The 19,944-nt window shown below is 48.7% G+C and overlaps 1 protein-coding gene across 1 annotated transcript in view; it reads left to right on the top strand.

Annotated features, from left to right (window-relative positions):
* The window catches only part of LOC144773090 (cullin-4A), a 468,683-nt gene that overhangs the window by 217,745 nt on the left and 230,994 nt on the right, over window positions 1-19,944 (top strand). The window contains exon 11 of the mRNA XM_078657905.1: window positions 18,446-18,638. Coding sequence (XP_078514031.1) covers window positions 18,446-18,638 — 193 coding nt within the window. The remainder of the gene's footprint in view (window positions 1-18,445; window positions 18,639-19,944) is intronic.

Below are 19,944 nucleotides of genomic sequence, written 5' to 3' on the forward strand. Positions count from 1 at the left end.
CAATTGCAGAGGCCTTTTCACATCAAAATGAATGTTTATAATTTTTTCCTGGGAGCCCTCTTTTGGTCACAAAAGAAAGTAGCATTTCACCAGATATCATGCACTGAAGTGTTTTTTCAATGACAATGTTCTGAGTAATACGGTTATGAGGGTGGCTGGCCACTTTGCAGGTTGGGAGTGATCTGTGGTTGACGAGTTTTATGATTTACAAGGGCTGACTGCAGCATAGCGGCTCATTGCGTGTCTCGTCTCAAATTATACGTGTGCGCCGGCTGAATTCAGAATTGTATTGTATGTTAATGCCCGTGTCAGGCTACTACCATAAAATAAGCAGAGCAGCATGAGTCAGCGATTCGGAATAAGTGTCTAGTGAGAAGTACAGGCAAATGAAACTAACGAAAAGGAAGGGGGAGAAGGGAGGGGGAGATGTGAGCAGAGCCCAAAAAAAACCAAGGAGAGACACGAGAGTGAAAGTACGAGGAGAAATGCACACGGCGGGCAGGGGAGGGGCGGAGCGGGGAGAGCGGCATGTGGGTGTGAAGAAGCCGGGGCCTTTGTAGTGAAGCTAAGCTTCACTTCAAAAGGTGTCGGAGGAATGCGGCTGAGGGAACAGACGGCGATTGCGGCTGAGGGAACTGATGTGCACGCGCTTTTAAGCTCAATGCACATGCGCATTGAGCTTAAAAGTCACGGGCACTGCAAGGAATCGCCACGATTCCTTGCTTGTTAGTTAAAGAGTTGTTAAGCCGCAATAGTCTCGCAAGCTCGATGCGCATGCGCATCGACAGGCGAGACCTAAAAAATTTTGATTTCTACTCACTTCAGCCGAAGTTAGTAATCTATTTATTCATCATCTCAGAAGGATTGTTATCAAAACACATACTTGTTGAAATCTATTTACAATTCATTTAGCCATGCTAGAAAATAAATTAGTGACAATGTTATCTCCAGTGAAGTGACCATAACCAAAGAAAACATATGGTGACTGTGTTCATTACTTTAAAAAAGGGTTATTAGAAAGAAAGGATGTCTTAAAGAGAATATTCCAGATCTAGGACTAGAGTCTTTTCTAGTCCTTATCTGACTATCCTTAACGGTTGTCGACTACGTTTCGACCGAACTGAGGATATGGGGGTCTCTTCAGGACTGGGAGTTCCTGGGGACTAGGGGCACTCAAACTGTTGTAGGAAGCGCGGGGTTGGCTCAGACATGGACTTTTTAATCATCATGTCTTTCAATGATTCAGCCAGCTCAGGATTCATTCAGACCAAACAGTTAATGCCAAACCCAGATCTTCACGTGATGAGGGCCGAGTCTGGGGTGCTCGGGACAGAATTGTCTGTAGTAATATTTTAATATGAGAGCCGATGGTGCTTTAGAAAACGACTCGTCATAGTCCGGTGATGTAAGGGCTCATGAATAGGCGTAATTTGGATAGAGACTCTGTTGGAAGGTTCTGATTGGAACATCAAGCCATTGGTAGTTTGCTTTCCAGCAACAACCCCCTGCTTTACTCTGCAGGTGGCTCCATGCGGAGGTTGGAAGGGGTGGCAGAGATGATAGCCTCTTCTGATAGATCAGACTGCATTTAACAGAACAAAGGAGGCCCCAACTCTCAGGCAGATTTGGTTCCTGAGAACAGTAGCTAGCAACTAGAACTGCAGACCTCTCAAACGGTGTAAACCGAAATAATTTATGGTGGATTCTGCAGCAGAACTTTTCTCTGGATGACCTCTACAAGGAAAGAATGGAAAGTTAATGGTGTCCTGGTTTTCCTGGACCCTTGCTATACACTGATAGTTGTTCCCACTCTATTGACACTGGAGAAACATAAACTCTGGAGTGTTTGGGGAAAAGCAAGTGGTTTGAACTATCAGTAAAGCCAATCTTGTCATGTGTGATCTTCATGGTCTGGTTGTTTTCCCTCTCCTACGCATTCTTTGGAGGAACCAAATCATAACCCCAAAGCTGACTTTTTTACATTGGATCTTCTTTGGATGTTTTAAATGGGCATCTTTTTCAAAGCTAGGTTTTTCTTACTTTCAAGTCTTGTGAATGTAATAGGCAAATCTATGCAATCAATCCTCATAGTAAATTCCTCTTCACATCTCAACCAGCTTCATAAAACAAACCAGAGCAGCTTCCATGTGAAGGAGTCTAATGGATGGTTCTTCCTGATAATCCATATGCTCTTAAAATTTCATTTTTCTATTCCGGGCTGAATAAGTGGTGTTGCCAATAAGTCCACTAACCATGCTGGGGTTCCCGGGAATTCCCAAATTGGGACCAAATGACAATAGTAGGAAATTCCAACAAGTCTCCTAACTTGTATCCATACTTTACATGCTGTGATCAAAATCCTTAGTCGCACCTTTTTAAAGTATTTGGGGTGCCCAAATTTGGATCGAAAACCAGATCTTTGCTCTGCCAAGTCTTCCGTTAGGGCTCCAAAACAGGACGTCCCCAATTGAAAATTATCTGTTAGCAATGTTTTGAAGTGTTTTAATTGGAAGGCCCAACAGTATGTCTGGAGATCTGGCGAGGTCAATCCAGCATCAATTTTATTTCCCCCGCTGCTTCTTCCAGGATATTCTGATGGCTCTGTTATTCCAAATAAAGCTACTTAGCTCACTCTGTACCTTCCTCATCCACTTGGCCTCAAAATGGGCAGGGAGTGCATTAAACAGGAAGGTGAATTTTGGGAGATGTCATTTTGATTAGGTTAGGTCTGCCAATGATCGACAGCGGGAGGTGAGACAAGAGTTTTAGGAGTTTACTGGTTTCTTTGGTGATTTTTACCCAATTAATCTGTGCCTTAATATCTATATCTTTCGTAATTTGTACACCTAGATACCTAATCTCGTTCATCTCTAGCTTTTTCAGAGCTGTCTAAAGAAGTGTTCCATGCCATTATCTCGATTTTCCCTTCATTAACTAAATATCCCAACACTTTCCCAAAATCTGTTAATATGTCCATAATGATGGGATAAGCCCCTACAAGATCGTGTGTGAATATTCTTAGATCATCTGCATAAAGGGCCTCTTTCTTAGTCTATTCTTGATGTTGGAATGGTGAGATTTGCTCTTCCCTTCTAATTCTTCTGGCCAAGTGTTCAATATATAGGTTAAACATTAGTGGGGAGAGGGGGCAGCTTGCCGGGTGCTTCTATCTATCTCCATCACAGGTGTAAGTGTACCATTAACCAGGATTCTTGCTTTTGGAGACCTATATATATTTTGAATTGTGCATAAAAAGTTAATGCCCGCCCCGTTAAGCTTAAGAACTTTTTTAAGAAGGGGCAGCTCACCCTATCAAATGCCTTAGCTGCGTCCACCATCATTATGGCTAAGGGATGTTGTTGGATAGTGGCTAAATCGATCGCACAGACCAGGTCGTGAACCAGCTCGTGTAAATGTCTACTTGTCATAAACCCTTTTTGAGAGGTGTTAAAAGTTAAGGGCTAGGTTCGGTCACTACAATGAATTAGCTACACCCAACACGGAGAGTTGAGGGCAAAGGGCAGAATAGAAATGCCTAATTTGGTCAAAGGGAGGGTTCCTCAGTGGGGAAGGGATAACTATAAGTACACTGATGTAAATAATTCACCGGATGGGGAGCAGCGGGAAAAAAAAAATAGGTCTTCATGTGTGGCAAATATACTGAGATTAAAGAGTGCAAAGGAAGAGTGTCCCTCTCAAAATAACTAACACCAACACCACTTATAACCTGAGGATACTAAACTGGAACGTAAATGGGTTAAGTGTGCCAGCCAGAAGAAGGAAAATTTTGCTGTTTTTAAAACAATCAAAAACAACATATTAATGGGGGCGTGGCTAAGCACGCAATGGCGGAGGACGCACTAGGGTAGAGCTCCGTGCTAAGCTCCCCTTCCCTGAGCCGTTTCTCCGCCACATTTAACCCTAGCCGCCCGAAACTGCTGGCGGACCCTCCCGGTGCTCTCCTCGGCAATCTGGCCGACTTTTGTTTCGGGGCTCCGACGAGGCTGACCCCGACCTATCCTGCGGACCTCCTGCGGGACCCACTGACGCCTGGCCGGCGGGGCAACTACGAGGGACCGAGGCTTGGGCCCAGCTCACAGGCCCCAACTGGTAGGCCGCACCACACTGTCCGCGGCCCCCTGGCCGGCTGCTGCCGCGCTGTGGGCAACCTCCGGTGGCCCGGTGGTCGCCTTGATTTGCAGCAGGACTCCAGCGGAGGGCCCGGGCCAAGCGGAAAACGGGACCCCAGCCCCCACATCGCGGCCGCCACGCGACTGCTGCCAAGCGAGCTGGCGGGCTCCCTGGATTACCTGAAGACACGCCTGGGGCACCGGAGAGGCGCCGGTGTAGTGGCGGCCCCGACCAGCGGGGGCCCCTCTCCGAGATACTGTGCAACCATCGGTGCCACCCGGTGAGTCCCTTCTGCGCCCACCAACATAGAGGAGCCCACACGGAGCGACAGCCCGGACATTGCGGCCCCAGGGCCCGCAGTAAGACAGCCCGCCCCTCCCCTCGCCTGGTTGCCACACCACTGCCAGAGACGGGCTGGCTGCCCCCCCCTGGGACGGAGACACGCGACGGTGTGCTACACGCCGGGCCCGCCTGCGGGGCCCCCCCACGAGGATCATCACTGCCTGAGGGTCGGCGAGGCACATGAGAGGCTGTGACCCGGGCCGGAACTGGTGACCGGCCCCGTCTGCGGCGCCTGGACCCCTCGAACTCACGCACAGTGCTGGCCCCCCCGGCCCCCACTTCAACTGGGGGCGGAGTGACAGGGCCGCACATACCAGCGCTCCGGAGGGCAGCCGGCGCGGCCGCGGACCGCCAGGGACGAGCGCGGGCGAGGGAGAGGACAGGACCCCCCCGCCTGCGCCGAGGCCCCCACACAAGGCCACCCACAGGAGGGCCTCCCTCACTGGGAGACAACAACGACGGCCTAACCTGAGGGACCAACCAGCACTAGCGGGGCCACAACCCAGGAGCACAGCACCTTAGGGGGCACCGTCACTGGAGTAACGCCAGGGGCCGACCCTACGGGACAGGCGCCACCCGCACATGTCCGGGGGAGTGCGGACCCGCACTGGGACTGGAGGGGCCCAGCCGAAGGGGAAGACGGACAGACAGGTGCACAAAATGGCCGCCGAGCAACTGGCTGCGAGGCTTGACAGCGTGCTGGCAGCGGTGGAGCGGATGGAGCAGTCCCTCCAGCAAACTAGAACCTCCCTGGAGTCCAAAATCGACGGGGTCGCAGTAGACCTGACCCTCTTGCGCGATGACCATAGAAAATTGTCCGACCGAACCAAGACCCTGGAAGGCGCAGTGAAGGAGATCGAGCCCAAGGTCACCCAGACGGACAGACGCGTGCAGGACCTCCTGAACAGAGTGGAGTTCCTGGAGGACAGGGCCGAGGACGCGGAAGGGAGGGCGAGACGCAACAACATTCGCCTTGTGGGGGTTCCGGAGAAATGGGAAGGGGCCCGCCCGGCCGAACACGTGGAAGACTGGCTGCGGACGCTTTTGCCCGAAGGCTCGTTGTCACCACACTTCGTCGTGGAGCGCGCACACCGGGTGCCAACGAGGCCCTACACCACCGGCACCAACCCAAGGCCGTTGCTCTTCAGGATACTGAACTATAGGGACAGAGACACGGTGCTGCGAGAGGCACGGCGATTGGGCGAGGTGCGCATAGACAACGCGTCAATCATGTTCTTCCCCGACTACACCATCCAGGTGCAGCGCCAGAGACACGACTTTATGGCAGTGAAGGGGAGACTACGCACCGCGGGCCTCAAGTACTCCCTACTATTCCCTGCCAGGCTGAGAGTGGTGGCGGGAGACAGCACTTACTTCTTCAACACACCCGAGGAGGCCGACGAGTGGCTGGACGGAGGCACGGACACGGCACCGAAGAACTCTCGCGGAGGCGAGACGAGGACCAGGCCGCGAGCACCGCGACGACGCCGAAGGCACAGGACCCAACAGTCTCGGCCCGCGGAGGAGGGGGTGGGACTCTCCCCCACGCTGGACCAGATGCTCCGTGAACAGCGCGACGCGCTACGGAAGGTCTCCCAAATAAGCGACTCATCCCCCCGTGAGGCGGCCCAAGAAGACGGCCAACAGCCGGTACCTAGCGACGACGACGAGGCCATATACGGGATCCCGAACTCACAGATCTCGATGGAACTGCCCATCGTCACGCCGCAAACCTCAGACCTGATCCACTGATCCTATGGGGGATGTCTGCACTGGCCTAGCCATGACGAGGGGAGGGTTGGCAGTGGCCGCCTGGACGATGGTGTGCGATCGGCGCTCGCCACTGCTGGGGCCGCGTCCCACCCCCCTGCCAGCTGATCGAACTGTGGACACCTGGAACAGTGAGTAATGCCCTTATGGCGCTAGTGGTAAGCTGGGAGGGCACTGAAGGGGTGGCCTTTTAGCACGCATCTGCGCCTGATCGCACACAGGCTGGACAACTTGGAGCACTGGACCGCAGAGGGCGGCCACTATTGTCCTGTATTGTATGGCTCAGGGAAGCGGCTTGCTACCCCTAAACTGACTACATATCCATCCTGCCGAACTTGTGCTTAGCGCACATTGCCCCTTAAACGAAGTAGGAATGTTCCTCTCTCTTGAGAGTATGGACGGTGGCCCGTTCCGCCACTGCCCTTTTGGTATTTTCGTGGGGTTAGCCCGCTGTTGGTTGTTGTTTTTTACAGTTTTTTTTCCCTGTCCTTATGTTTTCCCAAGCTTTGTTGAGTGTAATGTGGGGGGTGGGAACGGAAGAGCTGGGGGAGCCACTGCTGGGGCCTTTAGTGATGCTGCTGCTATTGGGAGGGTCAGGGGGGAATGTGTACTGCTGAAATGTCTGCCATAAAAATATGCACGTGGAACATTAGAGGTATGCACACACCCGCGCGCAGGTACCAAATCTACTCCTACCTGAAGAGGCAGAACGTGCAGGTCGCGCTATTGCAGGAAACACACCTGAGTGGGGCGGAGGTGACAGCGCTGAGGCGGAGATGGAGGGGACAACTGTACGCCACTGAATACTCCTCGTACGCCCGCGGGGCACTGCTATGGGTAAAACCGGGAACCCCCTTCGTAATGTCGGAAGTACACATAGATGCGAAGGGGAGGTATGTCCTGGTGAAGGGGCGCATAGACGGGCAACCAGTGGTCCTGGCGTCCATTTACGCTCCAAACACGGATCAGGGCACCTTCCTGGCGCGTATCTCAGGGAAATTAGCGCCCTGGCACGGCGTCCCATGGATCCTGGGGGGCGATTATAACGCGGTACTAGACCCAGTGCTGGACCGTTCGGTCCCGCCGAGGCCAGAGGCGGCATCCCAGGGGGCCACGAAGACACTCACACAGTGGGCGGCGCAGTGGGGTCTGAAAGACGCATGGCGTGCGCACAATCCGAACACTAGGGTGTACTCATACTTCTCGGGAGCACATGCATTACATGTTCGCCTCGACAGATACATGGTGTCGGCGGACATGTTGCCCCATATCACTGGCTCACAATACCTGGGTAGGACACACTCCGACCACAACCCCCATACACTGCACATGGCCTGGGAGCGCCCGCGCCCGCCTATCCCCACGTGGCGACTGCAACCTGCATTACTGCTAGATGCCCCCTTCAGAGATTCCCTGCAGGCCAGCGTAGCGCAATACTTCGAAGACAATTCAGATACAGCATCCTCCCCGAGAGTAGAGTGGGACGCATTCAAGGTGGTGGTACGGGGACATTGCTTGAGCACTCAGGGGGGCATACGGTGGAAGTTGGAGGAGGACTTGCGCAGGGTGGAGGCGGACCTACTAGGCGGGGAGCAGGAGGCGGTGGGGGGTGCAGGTGACCGGCTGCAGGCGGCCCGGGCGGAGCACGAAACGCTGCTGGAACGGCTGCGGCACGTTAACTTCGCGGCCCATTCGGCGCGAGTGCACCAGCACGGTGACAAGCCCGGTAGGCTATTGGCCTGGTTAGTCAGGCAAGAGGATCGCACGGAGCCGGTCTCCGCCATCCGCACGGCTGAGGGAGTACTAGTGTACACCCAAAATAGGATACACCAGGCGTTTGTGGGACACTACCGGGCCCTATACAAGTCGCAACTGAGAGTAACTGCGGCCTACATAGCGGAATACCTGTCGGATATCCCGCTGCCCTCCCTCGTAGGCACACAGCAGGACGCCCTGGGGGCGCCACTCTCTGCGGACGAAATACGCGAGGCCATTTTCGCACTGTCCAACGGCAAATCACCTGGCCCGGATGGACTGCCCGCCGAATTTTTTAAGGCGTGCTCAGACACACTGGTTCCGGAATTGCTCAAGTTGTACAATACAGCAATGGAAGAATCAGCACTCCCAGACTCGCTTAACGAGGCAAACTTGGTCTCGCTGCTGAAGCCGGGCAGGGATGGCGCACTCATGGGGTCCTATAGGCCGTTGGCCATGCTAAATACAGATTATAAAATTTTCACCTCGCTACTGGCCCGCCGCCTAGCCCTGGAGGCACCAGCTCTGGTACACGCCGATCAGAATGGCTTCATGCCGGCGCGGAGCACGTCTCGTAATCTACGCCGCCTCTTCCGGATTCAGGAAGCGGCTCTGACGCATTGGCCTAGATCGGGGTGCCTGGTCCTGGACCTGGAGAAGGCCTTTGATTCGGTAGAGTGGCCATACCTGGGAGCCGTGCTGGACAGATTTGAGGTGGGAGATGCATTTGCTGACATGGTCGGTCTGATCTATCAGAGCCCCAGTGTCCGTGTGAGGACGGGAAGGCTGCTGTCGGAGAAGATCGGGGTGCGCAGAGGCACCAGGCAGGGCTGCCCCCTGTCCCCCCTCCTCTTCTCCTTAGCCATTGAGCCACTAGCAGCTCTGCTGCGGGACAGAGGAGCGGAATGGGGGATCCCATTGGCTGACGGAACGCACATAGTCTCACTCTACGCAGACGACCTGCTGCTTTATGTGCGGGACCTCACCGCGGTGCCAGCCGAGCTGTCGGACATCTTCCGGACCTTCGCAGAGGTCTCGGGCCTCAGGGTCAACTGGGCCAAGTCCGGGGCATACTCGTTTAGCCGTGATCAGGAAGAATGTGATGTGCATCTTGGAGGGGCCAGACTCGCTTGGTACCCGACCACGTTTAAATACCTCGGACTGCGCATCTATAGAGACCCACAGGACTTACTGGAGGGCAACCTGGTGCGCGCCATTTCTTCTCTGCGAGCTCAGATGTCCTTCTGGAAAACCCTTCCGCTGAACGTGCCCAGCCGCATAGCTCTTATTAAAATGATAGCGCTCCCTAGGCTGCTATACTACTTCGCGAATATCCCCACGTATGTCCCCACGCGGATATTCCGCGATCTGGAATCAATGCTTCGTGGCTTGATCTGGAACACGGGGCGACCTCGAGTGGCGCTGGCTAAACTGTACTCCCCGACCGCGGAGGGGGGATTGGCTGTCCCCAACATGGAGCTGTATTACCTGGCCGCACAGCTCCAATGGGTGACGTACTGGCTCAGCGATGCACATCTGGACGATACGGCCACAGCGGCCTACCAGTGGACGCATCCTCAGACCTGCGCCCTGTTTCACCCATTGACCAAGGGACCCCGCCCCCTGCCCATGCACGTAGCCGTGGCCCGCAAATGTTTTCTCCGCAGCCTGAAGCTGACGCAAAGCACCAGACCATATGCCCCTGCCCTCCCCCTGCTGGGCACCCCCAGGAGGAGCGGGACGGTTACGCAGCGCAATCTGGACCACTGGGTCACGGCTGGAGTAGAGACCATGGGTGACCTGTATGTTGACGGGGCACTGCTCTCATTTGCGGAGTTATCTGACACCACGGGGCTCCCGGCCGGGCAGTTCCTACTCCATGCGACGGTAATACGGGCATACACTGACTCCTGGGGCGACATCCAGGATGAACCGCCGATGCACCACCTGGTCCAATATCTACATGTAATGGGCAGAGGCTCGCACATCACGCATTGGTTAGCGCAGGCGCTTCTCATTCACACGCAAAAACCCACGCAGCAGATTAGGGCTAAATGGGCGGCGCATCGTGGGAGGGACTGGACAGACAAGGAGTGGAACCTAGTACTGGCTAGCCCCGTGAACATCCCCCGCAATTCCCGCTTCCGTGTCATCCAACTGTACATATTGCACCAGGCATACCTAACGCCAGATAGAATAAACAGATACTTCGCGATCGACACTGCCGTCTGTCCCAGGTGCGACCTGCTAGGCGCGGATATCCTACACATGCTTTGGCACTGCCCGACCCTGACCACGTACTGGGGGGAGGTGACCTCACTCCTGAACCACAGCACGGGCCCGGGACTGCCGGACACGTGGGAGGCGTGCATTCTCGGCCTCTATAAAAGAACTAAGCTGAACAAAACGCAGGCGCGGTTCTGGGATCTGGGCCTCGTTACGGCCAAACGGCTGATTACGCGCCACTGGAAACGGCGGGAACCGCCTACCCCAAAACACTGGTTCGCATCCTTTACAAACTGGGCAGGGGCGGAAAGCACGGCGCTCCACCGGGAAGAAACGGCGGGCCTGCGACAGTTCCCGATAGCTCAGCACTGGGATGGTATCCTGGGGTCCCTGAGGGGGGAGGGCACTGTCAGGGGGCTCACGTAGACTGGGTGAAGCCAGAGGTGGGTCACAGAGGCTAATGCTGTATCGCAGGAATCACCGCAAGCGGCGCCCCCCCCCCACCCCCCCCCCCCCTGACACAGACAAGACACAGCCAACGCGTAAACCTCAGACGCGACCCGACGCTCACGCAGGCGCCCATCAGTGGCCATTGCCCAGCAGCGCGCCCCAAACACAAAGTCGCTGACATCGCCCCCGCAAGCACACTCCAACCCCCCCCCCCCCCCCCCACCCATCAACACATATATGTTTACCTGTTTACAGTATCGGACCCCTGCTCACGGACGGTGGCCTCTTTGACCCCTAGCGTTGACGTGGGCAGAAGCCACTGACGGCACTACAGACGGTGACTGCTGGCGTAGACGCTGATGGCCACACCGGCGGCGAGGCTCCTCCACCTGAATGCCACATGCTCCAATAACAAGGCCGGCGACCAATGACACACCATGGCCCGCAGGGGCCGCCCCACTCCGGGTTCAGGCACACTTGCGCACGCACACCTCTGACCTCTGGCTGCACTGCAGCAGCATCGGCAAACGACACACCGTTCAGGGGTGGCACCTACTAACGCCGTGCCAGTGGGACGGACCTCGAGTGGGGAAACCGCGATAGGAACATTGGGACATACCGATACGAACTGTTTTGTTTAGTTTGCCGTTTTTATGGCTCAGTTCTAGGAAAAAAATGGAAAATAAGGCGTCATTTATGGACTTTTACTTTCTTGACTTCAGAAAATGTGACTATCTTCTGTATGTCCTAGCACACCGGGGACACAAGGGACGTAACGACATGCCCCTTTTTATGATGGCCCACACCCTCAAGATTCACCGTTCATTTGCAGCCGGCCCGCAGGGTTGTAGGCTTCGCTATGTGTACTGAACCTTTGAACATTAATAAACGTCTTTTAAAAAAAAAAAAAAAAAAAAAAAAAAAAAAATCAAAAACAACATATTAATGTTGCAAGAGATGCATCTCCGGCAAGCAGAGTGGGAAGGAATTGTCAAAGCCAGAGCTGGATTAACGAGTATGCATGTACAAATCAAAACTGCAATGTAAACGAGATAGTGATCTTAATAAAAAATACAGCGCAGGCCAAAATCCTAGAGGTGATTGCAGACCCTAAGGGGAGATGGTTGATAATCATTGCAAATATTAATACCATTAAATACTCTATGATCACTTATTACGGTCCAAATGTAGATGACCCTTCCTCCCTGCAAGATCTATTCCAATTATTGCTAGACAATGAAAATATTATTATAATGGCTTGCGATTTTAAAGCATTACTTGATCCTGTCCTAGATAAATCTTCTACACGACCTACGGTAAATACACCAAAAATGAGCAAGACTATACAAAATCTAATGAAGAGTATGGGGTTGATAGATCCATGGAGGCGTAAGGCGGGTAGCAATAAGGGTTACACATTCCACAATAAAAAATATAGCCACTCTTCTCATGTAGATTATTTTTTTATTGATATTAGGTTAGGCAACAAGATTGCACCAATCACACACCAATCTGAACATTTGTCAAATCATTCTGCGGTGAGCACTCATCTTAACTCTAGATAGTGAAACACCGAATCTGCGATGGACGCTAGACCGATCCATTTTAGAGGATCAGAATATAATCGCGAGTCTGAAACAAGACACTCTAGAGTTTTTCGATATGAACAAAACTTCCGCCCAACCAGGTATAATCTGGGATTCGTATAAAGCTTTTTTCTGAGGGAAACTGATAAGCTATGTCACACATAGAAGAAGGGAAGCTAACCATAGAATAACTGGGCAAGAGAGCGCAATAGCTGTTGGGCTCTCAGATCTGAATAATGCGATTGACAGTGAAGAAGTTACCAAGATTAAAAAACAGATAGACAAAGCAGAAAAAGTACAAAAGTGGAACGCTAGTCAACTTGCACAATATGAATACGGGGAGGGATGTGGGGAAGTTGGAACGTGAATGTAAGAGGGGCTTTGAGCAGAAATATTATCAAAGAAATTGAAGTTAAAGAAGCGGGAAATGTCTCAAAAGGATCAAGATATCGAGAGAGCTTTCACTGCCTTTTTCCAAAACTTGTACAGGGAGGATTGTCCTGCGACAAAATCCCAGATTGAGAGTTGGCTAAGCTCAGACTGAGTTCCCAAACTTACATCAGACAGGGAGCAATATCTCAACAAAGAAATAACTCCTGACGAAGTTTTTAAAGCCATTAAGAACTCAAAAAGGGGGAAGGCCCCTGGCCCTGATGGTATCCCATCCGATATCTATAAAGCATTAGCGGAGGAAATAGTTTCAGAATTGACCTCGTTATTTAATCATATCTACATAGATAATACCATTCCTGACTCTTGGAATGACGCCACAATAACTTTAATTCTCAAACCAAATACAAAAACAAAGCATGTGAATCATATAGACCAATCTCATTACTCAACAATTACTACAAGCTTTTTACAAATATCCTGGCCAAAAGACTGGGTGAAGTTATAGGAGATCATTATATAATTGTGTTGTGCTAAGCGTTTGTTTTTTCCACGATGTGCTCACACCATTCTGAATTTTGTAGCACCACAATAATTGTACCACCAACTGTTTGCAGGCACTCTGTAGGCTTTAGAAAACGGTCTACAAGTTTTCTTAACCAGCAAGGGACCAGAGTTTCCAAATTGTTGCAATTAGCAGCAGGTTTTGAACTCTGTGCACAAGGCTATGAATCCTAACGCATGAATGTTCGATGTCTGCCTTGTATTTTCTAATTAAAAATAGACTCCCAAAATTGGCAAAGCGTTGGCCGCCCTTTGCCGAAGATATGATGTTGGCTGCAATTCAGTTTTTGCCTTTTCTAACTGGCCTTCTGCTATTTGCAGTTACGCTTCTGTAGATTATAGGTGCTATAACGAACAACCTCGCTTCTGTTTTCTCCAAAGTCCTTTCCACCGCTGATGCCTCCGCCTTTCCTGTTTCCTCATGATAGTCTAACAAAATGTGGCCTACCGACCAGGGCGATCAACAGGGGAACCAGGTTTGCGTCCCTGCGTTGGTGCAACATTGTGTGTTTTGGGACAAATCATTTAAACATCCCATACCTGAAAGAAAACAATCTGATCTTGTGTAGTGTAATCTGGTGCTCTTGTTAAACACTCTAATGCCTTTGGTCCAAGTTCGCCCTATATAAAACTGCAAAAGAAAAAAAAATAGTTCTGTGTCACATCATCTCTCTTGGTGCCTTAGTAACTTACTCTACGTTGTACCTTTGTTGTTTTCTTCTTTTTTTAAATTTTTTTTTGTTTCTCTCTCCCAGATTGCTTACCTGCAATCACACTGCTCAGACATTAACTGCTTTGCTGTTACACTAGAGTGCAGTCTCTCTCTCTCTCTCTCTCTCTCTCTCTCTCTCTCTCTCTCTCTCTCTCTCTCTCTCTCTCTCTCTCTCTCTCTCTCTCTCTCTCTCTCTCTCTTTTTCTCTTTCTCTTTCTCTTTCTCTCCGCCCATCCCCCCCTCCCCTCCACGGGATTACACTTTCCCGCATTTTGGCATATCATAGCACTGAGCACTGCTTTCTCCATAGCAGTACTCCTGCTCCACAGGCCTTGACTGCACCATGCCTGCCATCCTCCCCCTCTACCCCCCGAAATTCAGATAGGAGCATCTTCTGTCATCTCATACATACTTTAAGTATCTTAGTCAGTCATTGTCTGAGCTATTAAAATATCTTTCAGGACCATTTTTAATGAGCCCTCCTCATGTAAAATCTGGTAGTAATAGCTGAGAAACCGAGATTTGTAAATTAGGTCTTTTTTTTGTAAACCGAATTCCAGGCGTTTATCTGTGCTCAACGGATATGTTGCGGTAGCTCGAATACTCGTCTGTAGGCAATGCATTACATCTTGTCCAATAATGCGGCAATTTTCCATGGGAAAGTTGAATGACTATATGAAATAGTTGCTGCTAGTTTTGCTGTTATTACACTTATAACAGCTTTGGGCAATGTACTATATACCCTATGTAGCTTTGTGTTTAGATGACGTGGACAAATATTATCTTTCAAGTCTTATTTTTCCCCCAGTAATCTCTTGTGAAAATATGGTTTAGTTGTTTCAGTTAGCAATATTCCCAGGTAGTTGTCATTGTTGATGTAATTGAGTTTCCGCACTTTCTTGGCTTTCCCCTCCAATTCCCCAAATAACATTACTTTTGTTTTTGTGGTGTTTGCCCCCAACCTATTGCTTAAAATGAATTGTCCTTTCTGAGTTGTAAAGAAAAGTTTTTAGTAGGCTGTGCCAAATGGTATTTCCACATTGTTTTTAAGTTGGTTTCTTTGGTTGGAGCCAGCTGAGCATCAAGAGAGCTGCATTTCTTTGGAGCTCTGACCTAGCTTCTTTTCAGAAGCTCTGCACAGTTGGTGTCGGTCTCCTGTTTTTAAGTGAATGGCCGTGAAAACAGTGGCCCTACTGATGATAGCTCCTGGTTAACAGTGTCTGACTCGGGCCCTAAAATAATTAGAGACGGTTCTCCTCTCAAAATTAGGAGCAAGCCAACATGGCAGCCTTCTGTTTCTGACTGTCTGTGTTGCAGGCAATGTCGATACAATGCAGAACAAGTCTCACTCACCTCTTTGAAAGTACCAGCTTTTCAGATTTGCCGACTGCCAGGCAGAGTGTGGCAGCAGAAAGCGTTATGGTGTAACCTACTATAGCTGGATTATGGGTTCTTCCCCTTGACGTGTAGTCAGTAGCTTTTTTTGCAGCATAATAACAGAAAGGGAATTTGCTACAGCTTTATCTCTGATCCCTACCTTGCTCACAGGAGCACGTACTAAGCTTCCTGCTCTGTGTGAGGTGTTGCCAGAGGACATATGATAGTGCCCAAGAATCTCAAACAAAAGAGATGTACTTTGATACTAAAGGAGGGTCAGGAGTGTCTTTGGACCCTGCATGATCAGTCGTCTGCACCTGACAGTCCGGCACAGTGGAACAGAGAATGGGCTTCAGAAAGCAAGTTTTAAGTTGGTTCTCCTGCTTTCTGAAACATGGCCAACAAATTGTGACGCTTGGTACCCATTCCTCAAATCCATCTTTTGTGGCTTGTGGAGTTCCCCAACGATCCATTCTCTTACCTACACTAGTCATCTTATCCTCAAAAATCTTGAGGGTATATTTAGCAATTTAGCAGACACTGGAGACAGAAAGGAGCAGTGTGTCAATGACACTTAACTATAGATAAATTTCTAAATCTATAAGGTTTCCTAAAACAGCTTCAGATCTGGATATCAGACCACTTGCTAATAGTGAACCCACAAAAAGCTGAATTCATAATCTCTACTAGATCAAAATGTAAATAGAACCGCACACTACTTGAATAATTGAAGATGTTGCCCCTCTTCATCACCGCAAGATTGCTGGGCTACACCCTGGACAGACCATTATTGAATACTTCTCATTGGACGTTCAGTATCTGCGCCTATGTCTGACACAAGCTGTCCTCTTGCTCTGCTTGTGTCCCTTAGTGAAATAGGATCAAAGTGTGTATCAAGGTGAGACATACATGCGTCCAAGGATGATGACTGTGCAGCAGGATGGAGGCTCGATGTGTAAATTAAAGATATTTGCTGAAACCTGATTTCCACACATTCTCGTTTGTGCACTATATAGTTGTTTCTGTACAGCTGTATGTTATTCTGAATTTTGTTGTAATTTCAATAAAAAATGTGTTGTCTGCAAATGCCAGTATGCTACTCCAGTGTGCATTAATAATATATTTGTGACAGTATGCTCCAAAATGCACCCCTGCTACATACACACCTTTGTCTTTCTCCTGCTGAATTGGAGTGGCTCATTTGCTGGATTTGTTGTGTGTGACACTTGGATTTTTCACAATCGCCATGACTTTAGGGATGTAGCATTGATGGCAGCAATACCAGTCTGAAAATTGTTCCAGCACAACTGATCACTTGCTTCGATTTTTATCATTGATACTTCCTGCTAAACTCATTTTAAAATTACCCGACTTGATTTGCTCCTCGTCATGCTTCTTTTTTATTGATAAACAACACCTAACTAATATATGAACTGTTTATTTCAGTATATTTCCCCTTTTTTGCAGCTCTCGATCAACCTGTATTTACCCACTGCAGGCGAATAAAACAGGCTCTCGGCTCTGCGCCAAGAAGCTAATCATGATACGACACATGCTGTTAGTTACTAAACTGTAAATTTGTGGGTTTGAGATAAAGCCTGCTAATACTATTTAGGTGCATCTGGATTATATCAACCTTTTAATCAGAAATAAATATAAGGGGGTAAAGGAGAAACAGGACATTGTTAATCCTAAGGCCTCCAGGACAAAGTGAAAGCTTAAGCTGTGCAAGAGGTGCATGAAGATCCAGAGGCACATTTCCAATTGGAAGGCCTTGATTATTGCGATACTGCACAGTTAAAGTCTAAGCAGTGCATTGATGCAAAAGTGACCTCAGCGAAGGGGGATCTTGGAGGAATTTAAGACTTTCATGGGAAAAGATAGACAGACATACTTCCTAGTCAAGTAAGTTGTTGTTGTGGAAGTGGGTGTTTCAAGGTAAAGTCGAAACTGTGCAGAGATTGTTTACAACAATGTGTTATCACCTGCGTCTGAAGATCAAGGTGGAACAGTAGCAGAAAATGGAAAGGAGTACAAGCTTAAAAATACTGGGTACATCGTTTAGGGTGGTTGAGAATATTAACAGATTCATATTGGCCTTTTTACAGAATGTACTGCTGGGACCTCACTCCATATTACGGAATGAGGTTCTCAAGGCCTTCAGGCTTCCTACTAAATAAAGAGGGGCCAGTAAGAGTCACGATCGGGCACTGTGTTACTAGAACTATTGAGTGGCAAACTCAGAAATGTGATAATGTGAACAGCAGCTTAAATGTCAGTCCACTGGTTTGCTTTTCAGAGAATTAATTTGTTCCCAGACCCGCATCACTCAACACTTTTGAGTGGTCGAGCTGCAATCTTTTACATAAAGAGTAGCTTTTTGATGGATAAGTAATCTCTTTATGGTTTCCATTGCAATTTAAGGTGCTATGTGAGGGAAGAATCCACAGTTACATGTAACCAGAGGCCCACTGTGACTGTTGGAGATGACTCATCCAGGCAAGGAGGATGGAGTCTGGGATGGTCCACATGATGTGCTAATGTTGATGAGGGCTGGAGCGCTACTTGTTAATGGCAATGTCTATCTGGCATATTCCTTCCTTTGTAGGATAGATAGGATGCCTGTAGGTAGCACCATGCTTTTTAATCCTATGAAAAAAACACTTGAGCGAGTTGGGCTCGCTCTGCAGACCATGAATATTGACATAATCCATGACTGGCTCTTCCAAACGGCCTGTAAAAATCTATGGCATTTTATACTATTTTTTGGGGAAATTGTCCCATCAAATTATTCTATTGACCCTACTTTATTTTTTGTAATTAATTCAGGGACAGAACCTCTTTGGACTCCCCCTAAATGGGTACCCATGCTTTCTTGCGCTCAAATGTAGCATTTTTGCTGCACCCTACTTGTATGAAAGTTTATTATCCACCAGCAGAGATAGAAACATGTAGGTCACAAGATCTTTGCGTGAAAACAAGAAATGTATGTATAACTGTTTAATTGTGAAGCACACTCTGCTTTTCAACTCGAGCCTTGTGTGCAACCGTTTATTTTGAAGTTTTTAAAGCACTGAGCATTTGTCTAGCTATGTGGTGAAGGAACTTACCACATTCATGTCTATAATTGAATTTGTTACAGAACTTTGGGACCACAATTGTTGTTAACCCTGAAAAGGACAAGGACATGGTCCAAGAGCTTCTGGATTTTAAGGATAAGGTGGACATCATCATAGAAGTCTGCTTCCAGAAGAATGAGAAGTTCATCAACTCGATGAAGGAATCTTTTGAAACCTTTATCAACAAGAGGCCTAATAAGCCTGCAGAATTGATAGGTACGAGTTTCTGGGTTCTATTTGTTTACTGAAAGCAATGCACAATTCATTTGATGATTCTATTAGTGGATATTGTTTTAAAGATTACTGCTCTTTCCTTCCTGTGACCTTTTCACAATAGAGAAATGTTCGCCTTTTTTAAATTTTATTTCCACTGACCGATCCTTGCTGGATCATACATGCTCTCTTTTAAATATCATCAACCATACTACTGATGGGGGGAAATGTTTTAGCTTTGCTGTATTAGGAAGGGACACTACACAAAAGAGAGTAGTGAACAGGGTCGAACTCAGAAGGTGAGGGGTCAGATTAAGATAAAGATTTTAAGATTGTGGTTCTCTGTGTAAGTGATACTGTGATTTTGTAGATTAAGGTAACAAAGTGTGCTAATTTGCCTAGACAAGCCTAGCATCATAACACAATTTGACTGTTAAATAACAACAATACAAAACACTTAATAGAACCTTTATAATTGGAGATTGACTCAGATAGAATAGATATTGCAGAGACTCTTCCAATAACAAAAATATACACAACAGATCAAAATCTATCCGAAAATTTCTGAGGAAGAATTGGCGAACAGTGACATCTTGGTGCAACTCAGTGCAACACAAACTTGAAGTAAACATGTCACATGCAAAAAAATGTTATCCAAGAGCCAAAAATTGAACAACTGTGATGAGTTGCTGGCTGAAATGCTTGACATCTCTGTCCAGTTCTGGAGGATATCTGTGGCCTCTGGGAGTTACATAAAAGTTACTACACAGAGATTGCCTTTTCCCTTGTCTCCAAATTAACTTTGCCTGCCTACCACTACATCCTATCTTTTGTTCTCTTCATCCTAGACCTATGTGCAGACTTTGAAACAAGCGAACATGGTAGTTTTCAAACATGTTGTCGTGGTTAGTACCACTTAAATTGCTTTTGCCAAATTCATCTACTTCATCAACCTAATATAATTCATCTTGTATTCATCTCTTCAAGTGAGGGCTTACCACCACTCCCCCATGGTCTTTCACCTTTCTTCTCTCTACAATACCATTCCACCATCTCCTTGTTTAGCTTCACTTACCACCTCTTACCTTCTTTTCTTACTCAGAATTGTGCTCCAAGCTTCCACCAAATATCAACAACCTTTCTGCAATCTGGATCTTGCAGAACACCCACTACCCGAAGCTTAACCCAGGCAAAGCAGAGATAACTTAAGTTCCATCGTCTACCGTTCTGAAAGTTACCACAATTGCTTTTCTCCTGACTATGTAGTACTTTCCATATCTACCTAAAATCTTTGGGTCCTCTTAAAAGG

This window comes from Lissotriton helveticus, chromosome 8, assembly GCF_964261635.1.
Source record: "Lissotriton helveticus chromosome 8, aLisHel1.1, whole genome shotgun sequence".
NCBI lineage: Eukaryota > Metazoa > Chordata > Amphibia > Caudata > Salamandridae > Lissotriton > Lissotriton helveticus.